This window comes from Xiphophorus couchianus, chromosome 8 (genome assembly GCF_001444195.1).
Source record: "Xiphophorus couchianus chromosome 8, X_couchianus-1.0, whole genome shotgun sequence".
NCBI lineage: Eukaryota > Metazoa > Chordata > Actinopteri > Cyprinodontiformes > Poeciliidae > Xiphophorus > Xiphophorus couchianus.
This window is the reverse complement of record NC_040235.1, coordinates 16,572,340-16,592,034: the sequence shown is the minus strand read 5'-3', so window position 1 is coordinate 16,592,034 and position 19,695 is coordinate 16,572,340. Positions and strand designations below refer to the sequence as shown.

General features: G+C 35.6%; 1 protein-coding gene across 2 annotated transcripts in view; it reads right to left on the bottom strand.

Annotated features, from left to right (window-relative positions):
* rgs3a (regulator of G protein signaling 3a) overlaps positions 1–19,695 on the bottom strand; it is a 130,866-nt gene that overhangs the window by 94,263 nt on the left and 16,908 nt on the right. Inside the window, exons 7-8 of one of the 2 annotated variants that reach the window (XM_028026172.1) lie at positions 19,568–19,658; positions 3,326–3,393 (exon numbers count right to left, since the gene is read on the bottom strand). In XM_028026172.1, the coding sequence (XP_027881973.1) occupies positions 3,326–3,393; positions 19,568–19,658 (159 nt within the window). Of the gene's footprint in view, positions 1–3,325; positions 3,394–17,574; positions 17,789–19,567; positions 19,659–19,695 lie in introns of those variants that run through there. The other variant, XM_028026162.1, reaches the window with a different exon arrangement.

The following is a 19,695-nucleotide window of genomic DNA, read 5'->3' as shown; positions in this document are numbered from 1 at the left end:
TTCAGTGGTCTGGAAAGAAACAAGAATACTGCAACTTGAAGTGAAAAGAGGAGAAAGACTGAAAGGTTTTCCATTCGCCCCTAATTTAGTCTGTGAATGTGCTCTCCCCTGTCTGATTTAAATCTCCCCTGAGAATGTGCTTCACAAACTGCTTAATCATATGTTACTCCGACTCCAGATAGTGGGAGAAGGAGGGAGGATACAGAGAAAGGAAACTACCATTCACAAATACAAATGTGAAAATTTCCATGTGAGAATTGAGTGCATTTCCTCCTAAGTTACCTACAACATCCACATTGGTCTCCAAAGTTAGTATTCCAGTATCTGGCATTTTTAGACAATTTCCTGGTTTAGTCCAAACGTGGTTAGTTACCATGCCTCTAGAAGATTTCATTAGAAGCTGAACTGTTTAAAATCACATGATTGAAAGTAATTTTGACTTTGCAATTGACAGAGGCCCTTGAAATTGGGCCTCTGTCTCTTTAAAGGGATAGTATTATGTAAAATCAACTTTTTGAGCTTTAAATCATGTTCTAATAGTATCCCCTTATAATAAACATATCTACAGTGTTGCCTTGATTCTTTTATGGACGTTTGAGAAGTCTTTTGATCTCCCATGGCAACTATTCATCTGTGCAAAACGCCTGGGTGGACCGAGCACCACCTTCAAGGCACAGCTGCTCCTCGGACTTGTATTTTCGAAGCTTCAGAGCTTCCACCTCACAGAGCACCTCTCCTGTACAACTCCCTCACTCAGCACCTTCAGACTAGCCAGCAGCAATTAGCAAACACCTGGTGGAACTGCGTCTCAGCTGAGCTCATTTTACGAGAGTCATGGGATAAGCATGCTCTGTGAGGCAGATGCTTGATTTGGTGACCACAGCTCCGGGAAGGAACTGCATGGAAAAGGTGGTGCTTGGTGACAGAAAGCATTTAGGATCCTGCAAGGTTGCCAGTGGAGATTAAAGGATTTCTCAGACATGCATGAAAAAAATTAAGGCAGCACTCCAGGTATGGTTTTGATGAGGGAACAACATTATAACATGATGTAAAGCTAAGTAAAGTTTATTTTACCTAATACTCCCTTTAATAAATTAATTAATACTTCAGTGATCTGAAATTAAAATAGCTTAAATGGATGAGAACCACTTAATTTAATTCACAAGGATTTTTGCCATTTGACTGCACTAGTAAATTTTAAAGTAACTCTTACTTGAGCCATGGTTTTACAACTGCTAAAACTTTAATATAATTTAAATTAAACAATATTAAGGTTATTCCAAAATTGGTACCAGCACCAGCTGAGTCTGTGGTGAGCCTTTGTTTATATATTCAGCTGAAGTAACACCAGCAAATAATTCAAATTTGACTCTTGACTCCATCAGAGAATAAGTTGTTAATTCAACCATTTTTCTGAAGTTAATTGTTGAAAATTTCTTCAAAACATTCTTTATGGTTTGAATTATTCTCTCCAAATGGTACTTGTCGAAGTGACACAATCCTCCCTGACAAGGGTAATGGGAGAAGTCAACTGGTCTTATGACAGACTGACCGTTCACAGGGGTGCTTAGTCAGAGTTAAAGTACGGGTCACCAAACCACAGCAATAAACATAACGTAGGGTACAGCTGTCTCTATGACCCACTTTTTCTTTTTTAACCAAAGCAAGGTGAAAGGGTCCCCCAGCATCTTTTATTAAGCAGCTACTGAAGCTGAACTGTCTGTGCTATTTCCTGACTTTCTGATTCAAGTTTATGGTCAGGCTTTATAGAAATAGTTGTAGTTGCATCCAGAAAGTATTACCTTTACGCACCTGAATTATGGGATACCAAAAAAAAAAAAAACTAATAATACAAACACAATGTACCATAAATAACCCATAGCAAACCAATACACAAAACATATTTAAGTATTTATGTAATTGGAAGCCTAGTGAAGTACAATATAAAACTGGTTAAATGTAGGTGGAGATACTGAGCTGAAACTTGTCATCAGTTTTATGTCACTGTTTTTTGCAGAGTTGTTTTAATCAGAATAAAACAGGGGGATGATTGAACAATAAACAAATGATAAATGTAAAGTCCCATGGCTCTGACTTGGCTCACAAATTGTGAAAAAACACAAGTTTCTTTAGATCTGGGCATGAAAGCTTTGCTTTTGCGCTCTTTCAGCCTACTTCATGTTGCCAGGTCCTATATATTTATCTATATATAGAGAGAGAGAACTTGAGTAATTGATTGATTGATTTTTATTACTTTATTCTACAGGCTTGAATGATCTTGTGAAACTGAACTCAGACATCCAATAAATGTGGTTATTCTCAATTATTTAATAATTTAACAAGAGTCAGATTTGCTTTCTATGTATTAAAAATTAAATAATCATCTGAAAATTTCTTTCTGTTTTTATTCAAGCTGTTCTTGTCTACTAAACATGTTTTTATTCATTCAGCTGACACAAACAACAGAAGTTAAAAACACTTTTTCAAAGCACGATATGAAAAACTGCGCCCATGGATGTAGAAAACCTCTTCTTTCACTATGCACTAACGTCTGTGCATATATTTCTTTTCATGCTATTGTAAGTATTCCTTTGCTTTAATGGCTCACTTGATTTGAGCTGTCTCTATTGTCCGTCTACTATTCACTAAATTAATGCAGCGCATCACCTATGGCACTGATGTGCAAGCAGTCTCTAATGATCTCATGCCTTGAAATATTTTAAACAGAAAATATAAAGAAGAAGAAAGTGCATGAAAAAAAAAACTAATCAAGAGATAGTAACTTCTATCTAACAGCACTATTTCAATTTTCTTCTCCACATGCAATTCACATGCAAGCAAGCATTTTTGACAAACCTCATCTCGAAAAGGAATACTTCATCCTCTATTCTCTGCTGAAAGCTCAGATACGTAATTTAATTAGTTGCTACGGCTGCAAAGGACGTGCAACGTGGAATTTGTGCAGCAACTATCTTACTGAAGGCATGCTTCTGTGTGATCACTTTGTTTGGCACAATGCTAAGTCACGGGTCAACTATTTTGTTTTAAATAGGCCTATCCATTCATGTGAACACACATAAATGTACAATAAATAAAAAGACAAAGTACTTATGCAGTAATCTAAAATTAAAAAGTTAAAAATCTCTGAAGAGAAATATTGTAGTTTTAAAAAAACACAGCAACAGCACAGCACTATTAATTATGCTCATGCACATTTGACAATCCATATTGAGAACATTCACATGCAGTCACAGAGAGGAGAATCGCTGAATCTGGATACACACAAGGACATAGAATAAAAAGAAAAATGCTAACTAGAACTTACTGTTAAGCATTGCATATTCTCAGGCTGATCAGTCTCAGGGGCAGCACCATGGCTTGACAGCACAGCCTCTGAAATGTAGACAAAAGAATCACGGGCTGAGACAGTACCTTTAGAGCACATTTCCCCTTGCTCCAATGTAAAACAGCTTCCCGAAAAATTTTATCTTCAAACAATTGCAAGCGTCCATAAAAGTGACTAGAGAGATAAGAGCTCAGAGTTATTTCTTCAGCTGCTGGAAGCAGCATCCATGAGGCTGCTCCTCAAACTTTACGTCTAAAATTAAGAAAACAAAACAAAAACAAACACACACACCAGGCCAGCTGCATGAAAGAAAATTGCGCAAAGATGTGAGAATCCAGCAACTTGCCAAAGGAAGGAATGGGAGTGAGAACAAGTAGGAGGGAGGGAAGAAGCGAGGGAGGGGTAAAGAAGAGAAAAGGAACTCCTCTCTCACTCTATTATCCATCTGTCACAGAGCTCCTGTGAAGTTGCTGTGGTTACAGGGACTCACGCCTCAGTGTCCTTCTAGCTATTGCTCAGAAAGGCACCATTCAGTGTTGGGCCACAATACAGATCTGCCTGTCTCGCTTTTTTAATTTATTTCAATCTTCTGTTTCCATCTGTGTATCTCTCTCACCTTTTCTTTGGAAGATCCACTTTCCCTCTGTCTCTCCCGCTTCTCAGACTCCAATCCATCTTTTATCTCTCTACAGCCACCACAATCTCTCCGTTTCAAATGTCTGACCTTGTGTCGTCTATACAGTTCCTTCAAACTGTTATGTCAATCTTCCCTCAAGCTGTGAAATGCTTCAAATTATGTTGACTCAGTTCAAATAATTCCTGACAGGGTGTCGATCAGTTAAAAGTGTGAATCTGTGTTGTAAACATGCCTGTTTCAGCAGCCAGTGCTATACTTTGCCTTTTGAAGAAAGTTTCCTTGAAAAAAAACTACACCTCTAAAGATATGCAATTTACAAACTCCTTTAGCTTTTGACAGCCTTATTGAACACACGGCCACAACATATGAATTATTGTCAGCAGAGGCTACTTATTGTGACAAAAAAAGTTAAACTGATTAAATAAAACACAGCTTTCAACCAGTTGAGTTTTTACCCGACGCTTTTCTAGCTTCCTATATTAGCTAGCTGTGCTGCAGTGGTAAACTGAGCTTGTAAGCAAAAAGAAATAGGTGGGAATTTGGATTGAGCTGAATGTTTTTTATTTACGTACTCCTCCACAAATAAAAAGAAATATGAACTAGTTAAAAAGAAATGTAATGTTCTTTACTTCTTAAAGTTAGTCGGAATAAGTGTCTACGTTTCTCATCTACCACTGACATAAGTGTATCCTACTTCCTGCAAAAATAAAAAATAGAAAATGTTTTAACTTTCAGTGACATCCTGGGTTAGCAGACTTGGGAACTATGCCTCCTGTCAATTGGGAGGAAAGATAACAACCAAACAGTGTAATAGGAGATGATATTTGTTTCCTGTTTCCTTCCTTCAGCCAAATTTAGTTTTCTATAAGTATCAAAATTATCTACTGAAATGAAACAGGTTATTTTTATGCCCGTGGTAGTAAAAGGCATCATTGTTGCTTTCTTCCCCCATTAGATCATCTATGGTTTAAACAGGATCTTAAGTCTTATTTTGTTTTTACAACTTTTTAAAATACATGTACCAGATAAATATGGCACTTGAAGACACTTGAAATACTCTAATTTGTACCATAATTTTTTTAAAGGTTTCATGTTCACACTAAACATATCTGGACATACTGAATTCCAGCTGGTATCTTACAAATTCTTGTTTGTGCACACATAAGAAATTGTTAAGTGCAAAATGTTACTTTTGTCTTCAACACACAACCAGAACAGTTGTAACTGATGACTAAACTAATGAGAATCCAAATTACTTAATAAATTAAAAGAATAAAGCTTGAAAAAAAGCCTGAAGGGTGTTTTAAGGGTTATATAACCTTTAAGCCAAACTGTAAATAGCCATGTAGATATAGTGTATATATATATACACACACCCCTACACGCCTGTTACTTGTAACACACCATATTGTGTTAGTTTTTCTTGACGCCTTCACTTTATGAACTGAAAAACTATAGTTAAAATCACATTTTACAGCATTCATTTACTTTGTTAAACAGCATCTCAGTATCAACTTTTGTAGAGCAAAAACAACTGGACTGACAATTCACACCAAAAAAAGAGAAACAGTCATTGACCTCCTCTCCAGACACTCCTGACAGCCCATTGTTGAACTCGTCTATAAAGCCCATGAAAGAGAGATTAAGTCACACGTTAATCTCAAACCGCCTGGGGATGCACCAAAAGAGAAAAGCTAACCTGGTTGGCGTCGAGCCCAGATCAGAGGCCTTTTGTCTGACAAAGAAACAAGCAGTAGGGTGAAGATGTGGAGCAGCTTGCAATGAGGACAGAGCATGACTGACATTAAAAAGGGGGAAGGAGAGAGGAATAATACCAGACAGAAACAGTGGACAGTGGGAAAAGTATACACTAGACAAGTTCAAGAAAGATAAATGTAGCAGATGTTTTGAAACGACAGACACTACAAAAACGCAGGGAAATAGATTTCGGAATAAGTCAAAAGGTTTCCACACTCTATTGATGTTAAGCCAGTTACTCTTGGATCTGCCAGAACAAAAGAGAAGGCCTTAACTTTGCTTGGGTCTCTTGTTGTACTGCCCAATCATTTGACTCCAAGCCCCTATTTACACCTGATGTTGCCAACAAATCAATAAATAAACACTCAATGAAAAGAGACGAAAGTCAAACGGGACAACGTAACTTTCAATTATCTCATGGCTTAAGGTTTTGCTAACAAAACCTTTAAGCCAAACTGTAAATAGCCATGTAGATTTCCCTAGTGGGATGTTCTATTGTCTACTACCTATTTCTTTATATTATACAATGAAAGAGTTTGACTTTAAGCTGTCAAACAGCATATTTTGCCTTTCTTTAGACTTTTAAAAGTTTACCCAATGCTCAGATTAATATTCCATACAGTACACTTATACAAACTCTAAACATACAGTTGAATATTTTTTATTTTTACAATTATTTTGAAGCCAAGACGCAAACACAACAAGACCTGGCAGTGGGATAAGGAAACAACAAGATCCAAAGAAGGTCCTAATAAAAGATTGGTGCACTTTATAGAAATACACAAAATTATGGACTGTCAGTGTTGGGGGATAAACATGTTGAACTTGTGTTGTTTACAATGTCAAGCCTTTGTTTAAATCCAATATATTATTTTCTCTCAGTGTTTTTCAGATGATTTTTATTTTGAAAATGAGTCATTCAGCTACCCTGAATTCATAGTTCATTCATAGTTCCATCAAAAAAGAAGCTGAACAAATTTTGCCTTGAAACCACAAATCAATAGTCGGAATGAAGTAGTTATTTAAAATGGTTGAGGTTACTGAAAAAAATATCTAAATGATGAAAAAAAAATGTCCACAATTTCTTGTCTTGATACATATTATTCTGCACTAAAAAAAAAAAAAAAACTAAAAATAAACCCCAGATGATAAGTAGTTTATCCAGCTTCTGGGAAAACTAATTAAATGTATTATTTTCATCTCAGTCACAAGGTTTTACTCAAAAAGTTGCTTCTGGTTTGGTTTATTGCTATTTTGGCAACAAAAATGACTAATGTATCTTTAACTGTTACGTTTTTGCATTGAACAACAAACGTGCATGGTACCGAAATATTACCCAACATGAATTACAATCCAAGCAGTTAAATGCAATATGCACATTGCAGTAACAATGCAATTCCAGAAATGTTAATAAGGAAGAAAGTAACTAACTTTGGGACACACTGGCATATTCTAATGGAAAGGCTGTTAAAATGATAAGCTTCCTCTAAACTTAAAGAACGTTTTAGAGTGAAACTGCAGAGCATTTACAACGTTGTAAATGCTCTGCTTTTACAACATTGAATTACAACCCAGAAAGGAGTGTCTGTTTATTTAATTTCTGATAAATGTGGTGAAGGTGGAAGTAGACTTAAAACATGTCGCGTTACATTTTTGCACGGGCTTTGCATAAGTTAAACGGTAAAAGCTGTGACAGAATCAGTGGTTATTGTTTTTGCTGAGAAACCTTATCCGTTTCCAGCACATTGGGCTACAAAAGAGGAAAGAGTGATTCCCTCAGCAACAGCAAACAGAATTCACATAAACAGCACTGCAGTGTAAACACACAAATCAAACACCCCAAGGTAGGTTGAGGATTTGGGGTGAGTAGGGTCAGCCAGGGAAAAAAAAGGTTTGGTGTAATTTGCTTTGTAACACACAACAGCAATATGGCGATTGTTCTTACTCCTTTTCTAGTACCTCACTAATGCTTTGCATTTCAAAATAGGACTTATTTGGCATCCCTCTGTGCATGCATTATATCCTTGAAAGACTGGTATACCTATGAGACTTTCTTTTTTCTACCATTGGTCTCTTTGGGCCTCTCTTTCAATAATGATGTCCTCTTTGAACTTCATACTTCACAAAGATTCCCTGCTGATTTTTTTCTTTTTGCTAACTCAACATTTCAAACCTTTAATGACAATGAGACCTTTGGCTAATATTATGAAGTGAACCATATCTAAAATAATCTTTACATTTATTTTTAACTGAGACCATAAGAGGTCTTGAGGTTTTCTTTTTTTTAAATCAAAACATTGTTTAGACTGGACAAAATTAATTTATGTTGAGGTTAAGATTTGCATCACTGTTCTAATACAGTACTGTGGTCTTTTGGCATTTTCTAAATCATTAAATTGCACTACAAAAATTTTTCATAATGGGTATTTAAGGTGATTCAAAACTGCTATGAAACTGACTACATCTTATATTTCTTAATTTCCTCTTAATGTAACTATAAAGCATTTTAAATTCTGCATTCTATGAAAAGATCTTCAAAAGAAAAAAACAAATCCTTTCAGCAAGCTATAATATTTGTCTTCAATGTTTCACAAAAAAAAAAAAACACTGGGACTGTCCTGATTTACTCAGTAATCAATGTTGTATTGATTGATATTGTATTGCTACGCAGAAGTAAAAAATTAAACTTCATGCCAAAAATACCCGTCATCATTTTTATATATATTTTCCACAATAGAGTTGCATGAAAACCTTGGAAAAAAACAACAAAAAACATGGTAATATAAACGAACACAAAAAAAATTATCAAACTGAAAATGAATGAACGAAGTCATGAAAAAGTTATAATTCAGTTCATTTCAAGCATAGTTTCCCAAATATGCAAACTGTTCTTGTTTAAAAAGTTGAACATACATATTTATTATAACATATTTATTATAGTTTTTATTTAGTTATACGACTTGCCTTGGAGACTTTCTATTGTTGTGCACGATGACAATAAAAAGGAATTCTAATTCTGAATTCAGATTCTTTAATGGAGAGTTTGATTTTTGATTTGTCCGGGAGTCATATGCATTGCTTTTAGTTGAGTTATATTAACCTCACCAACACAGTATACATAATATTCTTGAAAGAAAAGTTTGAGTTCCAATGTATTATTTATTATTTGTTATTCACATGTGTGATTTAAAAAATATATATATATGTAACAGATTCTAAAAGATAGAGCAAAGTAGACAATAAAAAGAGAAAATAGAACACTAAAACAACTTCTATAGTGTATTTAAAGCCACTACACTGACACGTTGGAGGCTGTTTGACCTCACATTTTAGGGGCTGCAACTCCAAAGGCAGGATGACGCCTGTAGACCTGCCTAGACCTTTGTACTGCTAAAAGCAAGTGATCCTTAGATCTAAGTGATTTGAAAGTTGCAGGTCAGATAAATAAGCAGGAGTCTGTCCCAAAGAACACCAGTTACATCCAAACAAACCAAAATTATTTGTGTTCTGTTTTTGCCTCTCTTTAGTAATTCAAACTCTTAATTTCAGGATGCAAGGCACTTCATGCTGGTCATTCATACAGTGGAGATAACACATTTCCCTTCCTGCCAAAAGAGAACATGGATAATATCAGCTGGGCACTCAGTCAAAGTGTTACACGATAAAATATTTCAGTTAAACTAAAAAGGATGATCCAAAAAGGATTATGAATCAAATGTACCATAAAAGAAATATATAATCACACACTATTTAATACGCTTTAAATATTAAAAGAGCTCTGATCAGAAAAGGCATGGCTAAGAACTTGAGATGGTGTGCCGTTTTGTCTGATACCTAGTTTGTAAGAATAGACCTCCTGTCTATCTATGGAATTTGAGCATCTCAGACATTTTTTTGCTTTGTTAAGCAATCCCCTTAGCAACTTTAGATGATCTTACTGACATCCTGCTGAGAAGTGGCAGTTGATTCTGCAGACCAGAGAATCAACTCTCTGGTCTGCACAGAGGTTTTCCCATGTGTTGGTGTGTGTGTGTGTGTGTACGTCTTGGGAACCTATAGGTGCTGGGATGCAAGTTTTCTCAGCAAAAAAATGCAAGGACAAAAAAAAACTTAGGGTCAATTTGTGATTTACGTGATTTAATTGGCTGTTGTTCTGAATTTCAGCCAGTTGCTCCTGAACAAACTAGTAAATGCTAAAAAACCTCTAGCTGGTATTTACAATGTAATGCCAAAATTATTTGCTCATTTGCTTTCACACACATATCACATTCCTGATCGATGGCGTTTATTATAGTGTCATCCCTCCATTTGCAGCTTCAACTCTTCCAGAAAGGGTTTTTACAAGGTTTAGGAGTGTTTAAGAAAATTCTTTACTAGAAGTGCAATTGTGAGGTCAGACACTGATGCGGGATGAGACAGCCAGGGTCAAAAATGTCCTCTGATGGGTAACAAACTGACACACAGTGAGTATGAAACACTTAATTTCATATCCTAAAAAGTCAGGTGTAAAAAAAAAAAAAAAGGACGACTGCATTACAAAAATAATGAAAACTATTATTCAGGTTCACCTTTCGGTGGGCTAACTTTATGGATGAATATTGTCTACAAACGATAATTGTAGAAAATGAGGAAATAAGTAAATCCTGAGAAAATTATGCATAAAATAACTACAGGAAGGTGAAAAGTTTCAAATGGCTTGTCCAAATTCTTCTCAATATCTTTGTCACTTCCAGTTATTAGGAAAGAAGATAGAATTATTATACAGCAAAGTAGACAACTTTCTGTGCTAACATAAGAGTTTTGTTTTTGTCTTGTGTTGCTTAAGACCCCAGCCGGCTCAGTGAAGTTTCAAAAAACTATTAAAGCTCTGAAACGATGTCAAAATAAGGACATTTAAGAGCCTTGGTCTGAATCCTCAAAACTTCTTAAGCCGCTCCTAAGCAGTAATAATTGATGCTCATATAGCAGAAGACGGCAAAAATGTAGTCATTTCCATACTTTAAACGTACTTACAAATATTAAATAACAAAAAGAGTGGAAGTCAAAATAGAGTTGTTGAAACCCAGAGAAGTTTGTACTGAACTTAGGTAAAACCAGTTTGCAATTCGTGTCAAACATTGTACAATTTCTGTCAGAGCACAGCCTGAAGAAATTATTTAGGAGACTAATTTAGCTGTGGAACACTTGCACAAACACAGACTTTATGTCCCTGTGCATTTGCACAAACCTTCCAGTGGCACCACAGGATCCTTGCAGTTTACCCCACTGATTTGTTTTAATTGCTTTTGCACAGATTTTAGGTTATTTTTTATAGCAATTTGTGTTTCTTAACTTATGCCTCATGATAAAAAAAAAAAAACTAATTCAGATGAAAAGAGGGAATTAAGAAATGAGAACCTATGTGGAATATTAAAGATAAATGTTGTTAATATGTTTGTTAAAAGGGTGCAGAAAAGACTGAAAATAATAAGCATTCATCTTCTGAGCAAATTACCTGATTGGTCATGCTTTGGGCCTGTGCAAGAGTGACACATAAGTGTAATAAAACTTCCTGTTTGAAGACCAAAACATGCAAAACAGATTGCATGTGTAAAAAAATATTGAAATAAAAAACACTGTAGAGAGCACACATATAGGTTTCTAATGCAGCTCTTCAAGTGGAGTAAGCTGGTAAGTTTTCATTTTGGACTGGCTCTCAGAGAACATAAATGAAATAAAAAAATAAAACCTTGTGTAAGCATCATCAAATTTTAATCATTTTCATGTAAAAATAATTTCTTATACATGAGCCAAAAGACTTATGTGGATTTTGAGTGTGCTCTTGTTGGAAACTGTAGATGTTTTTGAAAAAATAATATTTTAGCTGATCTAAAGCAAATACATGAATAATTGTTCAAGTTCGACCACTTTCAGGTTTTCTCTTCAGAGCTTCTCAATTAAACCACCTAAAGTCCCCGAGGATCATTCTTAATCTCCCTAGCATTTGGCTCAAGATACAGCTTTGCTAATTAATGTTAGCGAGCAGATGTTGCAGTTCCTGTCAAGCTTTCTCAAAGTTTTTGATATGGCAGCAGCATAAAGAGCTATTTTATTTATTTAATTGGCAATTGAAAGCTCTCAATCAAAGGTTGACTTTAGTGGGGGATTTATTAACTTGAAAGAGATGTGAACTGATGGTAGGACAGCCTTTCAGTCACCCAGGTAAATGGTTGTTGAACAGCAGATCTTGTGTCAACGCTAAAGAGAAAACCTGGCAGGACTAAAATAAATAAACCAAGAGCAAGTAAAAGTCCAGCAAGTCCCTTTTACTCAAGATCAGACTCATTATTTTCAAAATAACTTGGCTTCTAGGTGCAACAACAAAGGTTTTGTTTGTAGCTGGTAATACATATTTTCATCTACATCTGACTTATGGTATAAGTTGAGAGTAGTTTGCAATTTAAGTTGTTAGATCACTCCTATAATTAGTGAGAAACAAATGTCATGTAAAAGCTTTATGTTTGTAATGTTACACTCTTTGTCATGAGGATTGCATTTTAAATGCGGCACCATGTGCAGATCTACTCTTTTGTTATATTGAGAGTCTATTTGTCTTCCTCCGGTTGTTGGAGAGTCATTTTTAAGTGATATCTGACAGCACAGATTTTTTTTTCCTTTTAGGCCCTCTGAATATAATTAATTACAATCTATATAGAATTTAGACAACTCATTAAAACAAGAGAACTACAGAAATATCATAAGTCTTCATTGTTCAACTGTATAGGTCTGCTATCATACTGTGAAAGAAAATGTGCTGAACTGGCACAAATGTCAAGGTATAATTCAGACCTTATTAATAACCTCAAAAATCATTTGTCTGAATGCAAGCTGATTGGAGCGTTTTCCAACCAGAGATAAATAAGTGAATGATTTGCCATCACAGATTAGTCTCAAAGACACTAAATACTCACTAAGCCTAATGTAGTTGTGTTGCTACGGAACGGCGATGCACAAAGCAGCTAGAACAACATTTAAAATTTATCACAGTGTATATTTTAGCTTTAAATAAATGGCTTCAAGTTGGTTTAAGTTCATTTTGTTTTTATGCGTTTTATATGAGCTGTTTCAGAAGAGAGGAATGTGTCACATAGCAGCACGGAGCTCAGGGAGCACCACTGGGTCAAATGCTTCGCTTCACATCAAGTGGATGTGAGCCTGGAGTCAGTGTTACCCTTCAGTTCAAGCATCAGATGCAAGACATGTCAGACCTTCATGAACCCACAAACCAATTATCTAGCGTTGTCACATACCCAAAAACGCACACAAACGCATAGCAAGAGTTAACCAGTGCAAATGAGAAGATAAATACACTAACCCCTCCCCCAATGTCAATGTAAAATCTCCCTGATTCAAGTTAATCACATGGTGTTCAATATAATCTTCTGATTTAAAGGCCCAGCGTGCCATCTGGAAAAGCTTGGCAGTGTCTATGGATGGCTGCAGAGTGTGAATGGGTTTGAAAGATGTGCAACAAATGTGTGCAAAAATGCAGATGACACAGTTTTATCTGCACAACCCCCAGTGGGTGTTCTGCTATTCTTGGTTTTACACATATGCAGACCCCCATCCTAAGCCTATTGGAGGGAAATGTATTAGCCATGGCCAAAAACACACACACGTACATGCCACTACAGGTCACTTGTCTCCACTGGCACAATGGAGGCAAGCCAAAAAAAAAACTTTTTGTCAATCGCACATGGTCAAACAAACTGTGTTTCACCTAAAAATCTATTAAATACTTAAACCAATATATTGTTCTAATTTAAAAGAACTGGAACAAGTAGATTTAAAATTAAGGTAAATGATAATCGTTACTGTTTTGTAAAATATTTTTCCTTCCATAATCCAATGACCTTTTTGTGTGTGTGTTTTTTTATTATTATTTTATGCATGCTACGTTTATCCAAACTAAATAACATTCTTCCAGATGGTGTGGGGTGGCTTTAAATATTTTTATTGTTTATGTCTTTCTTTAAAATAAGGGGAGCCATCTGTGTGCTTTTGGACTTTTTGACAGCATCTCCCACTGTAAATGCAATTTTTATATACTTTAAAATCTAACAACTTGCATACAGTAGATGAGAAAATAAATGCCCATTTTTGACACCACCAATCTGAGATAATAAACCCCAATATCCATAAATAATAAGTCTACTTTTTGCGTTTTTTGTAATAAAAAAGGAAACTTGAAGTGCTAAAACTGGTACTTTGAAAATTTCCAAAAATATGTGGAATTATTGGAAATGCATGAATTTATAATAATGTAAATAGTGCTACTTATAAAAATATTAAAATATATATGTGTTTAGTTATTCTATGTCAATAAACTAAAGCATATTTTTTTGTGCCCATAAAGGTACAACAATTTATATTTGTACTTCCAGGATTGGATAATATGTATAGTGATACTATGAAAAGTAAAACTTTGATACTTTGTTAGCATTTAATACTCTACAAGGGCATAAAGAGGTTTGATTTATTGTCATAAAGGTTGGTTGAAGATTGGGACCAATTGCCTTGTCTTGCCTTTCTGTTTAGCTGCCACTCATACTCAGCCTTCCTATTTCAGTCTCTCCAGTCCTGTTTAGCAAAGTTAACATGGCAGCCTTTTTATTACAGCCCTACAGTGTAATTAGCTGTCAACACTCAGCAGCTAGGTTTTGTTGTTGCAAAAGAAAGCCTGAACCAAACACAAGGACAATCTGAGCAACAATAGCACAAGAAAGCAAAGAGAAGCATGACTAATAACATTTTGACTGCCAAACGATTAATCTTTTTAAATATGGAGATATTTCTTATTAAGTATCACTTTCTAAGAAATTGTTCAGTACTGAATTAAAGACTAAGTGTTTGAAAATTCTTATTCTACCACTGTAAGCTACATTTAGCTTAATCAACCTATTCTTTGTTTTTGTATTTTCCAGTGATTTAATGAATATCACAAAATCTATATATAAATGATGTGTCCAGCTTTAAAAGGAGAGCTTAGGATTTATGAAGAGAGGTTCTGTTAAGAAGTTATCAGCAATTGATTTCTTACCTTCAGCAGAAAACTCTTGTCATTTTTATTTAGTATGTATCAACATTGGTGCCAAAGACTATAGTTAATACATAGTTTTAGAGTTAGGTGCCTCTTGATACAATGTTTTTGCTGGGAAAATCTGGGTCCCGGCTTTCCCATGGATGTTATACTTTGATATCTATGCCTAAACATTTTTGAAGACCAATCACTCTTCTCACATGGCAACAACCCCCACATGCAGGGGGTAAGTCAGACAGCCCTGGGACCCATGAAAACTACTTATAAAAGACTTGAAGACTATGACAGAGTCTGGGATTTTCATAGTGCTTCCAAACTACCCAGATGTCAATCTGATGGGATCTGATGGAGTCTGTAGAACAAAAGCTCTGTCTAGAAAAACAAAAGCAAAGGAGGAAAGTGATAAGTGCTGAGGGGATTTTCTTTTATGGTCCAGTTAAGAAACAACACAGGAAACTCTAAGTTGTTTTCTGTTGATCTCCTGCGTGATCTGAATGAGTTTGGTATCAAAAGAAGGAACCAACTGTATTTTATGCTTGATAGAAATAATTACATGTCAGGTCAATTTAAAGCAATTCACCCTAAGCCAACTACACGTGTTCCCTGCTCATTCAGGTTGTTGCGACATAAAGTGCAGGTATGCTGGCAGGTTTGTTCACAAAGATAATTCTGTCTCTAGAGGTTTGACCCGACACTGACAACGCTCTGACCTGGCACACATCTCAGAGAGGGATTAACCAGACTCCCATAAACAGCGCACCTATGGTGTCCATGTTCAAGTTTATCAACTTGAATAGAAATATCACTACTTTCAGATCTATGTGCTGTGAGATTTTAGTTCAGACTCTAAAAATGAATTTTGTTGAGAGTTAAAATGCCCTATAAAAGCAAGTTATCTACTGAATTACATAAACACACCATATAAAACAATACTAGATTTTTAATAGATTCCACTTTAACATAAATACAATAAGTAGTGCACACAACAACCAAACATAACCTTAGAGGGAAGGCTCATTAAAATAAACACACAGGACTATAAGGTCCTGAACATATGGCAGCTTCTGCTTTGAGATTAATCTAAGGGCCTTTGAATTTCCTACGCAGTTAACCTGAATAAAACAAGGTTCATCTACAGTTCAAGGAATTTCAAACTGAGCTGGTTCTACCTCATTCATATTGCAAGTGCCATTTTAACAGGCCGTCAACTTCAAGGCCTACCTCTTTACTAATTTTGTTTTGTTAGAGAAGGAAAACAATCATCCAAAAACTTGTGTGGGTCTCTTGGCGGCAGGACCCAGATGAACCTCAAAATTGCAAATGTTGCTTAAAAAAAGGCAGAGAATTATATACGCAGAGCAAATTTTGTAACGACATCCTTGTAAACTTTGAGAAACAAAAAATAAAATATGGTTCTTATTCTGGTTACAAATTCTTAAATATAAAGACTCCCTTTTCCTTTTTTTAGCAAAATCGTAGCATCTTCTTTTTGCTCATTTAAATATTAAATGTGGAAAGCAATCTTAAGATAAGGTTAAGATTTAGCACTTGATGCCTATAAGACCCTGGCCTTTTGTAAGATATAAGGTGTTGCCAGTTTAAAGAGAAAAAAAAACAAGGATTTCAATGAAAATACAAGTATAATCTCTGATGTGTGTAAATCTGATTTATCCAGTAAGAAGAACTATAATAATGGCCAAACGTAAAAGCTGTATTACATTAGTAGTGCCTTCTCACTAATACGCCACCAATCACAGGAGCACTCACAGCAAAGTAAGAAACACCAAGCAGTAGTAAACTGATGTCACAGTAGTGCTGGACACTGAAATTCAGCCCTTTAGGTTATTGGCAGACTGTTTGAATCAGAACATCCACAAGCATTTGGCTGCTATTGAATTGTCACATTGTTAGTTTAGTAAAAAAAAAAAAAGTTTATTTTGTCAGAGCCTCAGAGAACAGACAGTGACACAAAGAGAAGAAAGGGAATGTGACAAAGGAGTCAGTCTAGATAAAAGAGGAAACAAAAAAACAAGTAAACAAAAAATACACATCAGCAAGAAGCGTGAAATGAACAAGACAAGCAAACACTCGAGAGCATTCTAAAGATATTAATATTCACTGTGACAGATGAAATATGAATGGTCAGAAAGCAAGAGGAAGAAACACTAAGATAGATTATTGAATGCCATTGTAATGTAATTGATTTTGGAGTTTTCCACGTTAATACATGTCATCCTGCAGCAGCGCCTCCATGGCCTATATTCTGCCAGCTGGCAATGAACACGAGCATGCATGAGTATGCATCCTCCACTGACACACATACGCAGAGGCCAGATGAGACAGTAGTAGGGCAGTACTGTCAAAGCAAAAGATGAAAAGACAACACATTTAATAATACAATAAATCATTTGGCTTTCACTTTTTAGCCACGTTCTAAAAGTAACAATCTAGCAATTTCCCACATTCCCCTTATCAGCAGAAAATATCTGCACAGCTTTTCAAATGATCAGATCTAACAGCTAAAAGGACAACTTGCCTTTGTAATGTCCCCAAGTAAAAGTCAGTTTCTCCACATGCAAGCTTTGCAATTATTTCCTCCTGGCTGGGTCTTGTCCAATCTGATACTTCTGTCCTAGTTCCATCCACAGAAGCATAAAACTCATTTTAAAGTTTCATGAGGCAGATTAGCCTTGTTCAGCCATGCAGTGTAAATTGGGCTACTGTCAAGTAGAATAATATAAACGTGGTACTCACCTAGTCTAGGCTGCCCTTATGGCTGGCACAGAGAAGCATGACTCCAACACAAACACACAAACCAGCACAGCCATCAACTACGAGTGGAAGAAACATAGGCAGAAAAAAAGAGGGAGCACTCAGAGATGTTGAGAAGAAACAAATAGTTGTCCAGTCCACTGTGTCAGTGTGTGGTGAATGTGTGTGGGTGAGTGAGTGTGAGTTGAGTGGGTGTGTGTCTGAGTGTAGGGGTAGATCTGCTTCAGCAGTGAATGGTATTGGAGAGCTCTGTCTCAATCTCGCTCTCTGGCAACTGTGACGCGTTAGGGCTTCATCCAGACCCCTCCCTCCTCTCCTGTGTTCTCCACTCTACTCTCTCCGTTTCCCCCTCATTCGCTGTCCTAATCCCTTTTTCCTTCTCTCTCTTAATCCCTCGCTTCCCTGGTCGGCCCGCCTCCTGGTCTGAAGGCAGATAAAAACTTATTTCCAGTGGCCAAGCACATAACATAAGAAAGACCATTGGCTGTTCATGGTTTACTTTCAGGCATTGTTGAACATTGGATTATTTCCAACTTAAATTTTATTATTGTGTGTACTATGCATGTTAGTTTGTGTTTTCGGCTTGACTGGTTTCATCAGGTTAAATTTTAATGCACACAGAAAAATACCACATTGTACTTCAATGAATATGTTTTATTAATATAAACAGATGTACGTTGCTGAAATGACGGATTAAAATTTTATGTAAAGCTAACAGAGATGTCTAATAGCTCTAAACATTATGAAAATATAATTAAGGGGAAAAACTGATTTAATTTTTTTTTCTTAACTCAAGGAGGGATTAGACTGATTTCTTCATTTCATAGAGAGAGATGGTACATTTTATCTCCACTTATCTCACCCTTAAAATAAACCACACTATTCAGACTATTTTTGCATGTAAGCACAAGCAACTACAATTAGTTTCACTCATCTTGATATTCTTCCCTGGTGCTAAACAATTAGAATCAACCTTGGATCTAAATTTAGTTTCTTGTGAATGATATAATGAAGAAATAGCAGAAGATATAAAAGACCACATAGCTTGGACTGGCTCCACAAAAAGGCCCAGCAAATAAAATCTTGTGAGAAAGATATTGGCAACAAGATGACAACTACATGGCCTTCTATTAGGAAAACACTGCACAACATTACCATATTTGGCAATGCTGATGGATGTTCCGATAACTTGTGATAAACAAATAATAAAACTGTTACACTCTTTCTGTTTTCATAACAAATATAGACCCCAGATAATGAACAGTATATTCAGCTAGTAAGAACAAAAAAAAGTATTTCCATATCGACAGGATCTTAATAAAAAAAAATGTTTTTAAAGATGTTTGAAACACCAAAGTTGTAGTTTCTTAGATCAATTTAAATGATCAATTTCTCTTTTACTTTTTTCTAGGTATATTTTTGAGTAAAATGAACATTGTTCTTTTATTCTATGAACTTCTGGCGACATGTCTCTGAAATTTCAAGTAAAAATTTAGTACTTAACTGCAGAAAATGAGAAATGGTCAAAATAACCAATTCTCATTTGAATTATTTGAGTTCATATTCATTTAGAAACAATAATACTGATGTATGGGGTTCAGTGCAGAGGTCTCTTAATTCTTTCTAGAGGTGTATATTGTGCTGCCCTAATAAACACCACTATATATACCCAGCTCTGTGACCAGTTTTCAAATATTAGTTCTTATGCAAGTACATTTAGTGCTAAATGAAGTATGTTCTGGAGTCATTTTTAAAATATGGTTTTACCCTCATTTGCTTTTGTTCTGCTGTTTATCCAACATCTGGTGTACGCTGTCTACCGTATGTGCCCAGCAATGAGTCTATGTTTTCTATTGGTTTGTGTGATATTTAAATGATTAACCTATTCTACATGACGAATACAATACACATTTGTCATTGCTTTCAAAAAATTTATTTAGTTTAAAGATATTTCATTTTTGCTCTATTAACTTACCAGTGGTGTGGTGATTGAGTTTAGCTGGCACTTTAAGATGCTTCCATCTCCCCAGTTCTTCCCCAAGCAGATAGTACCATCCTTGAATTTCCTAGAGGGCAAACACACATATAACTGACTGCACACAC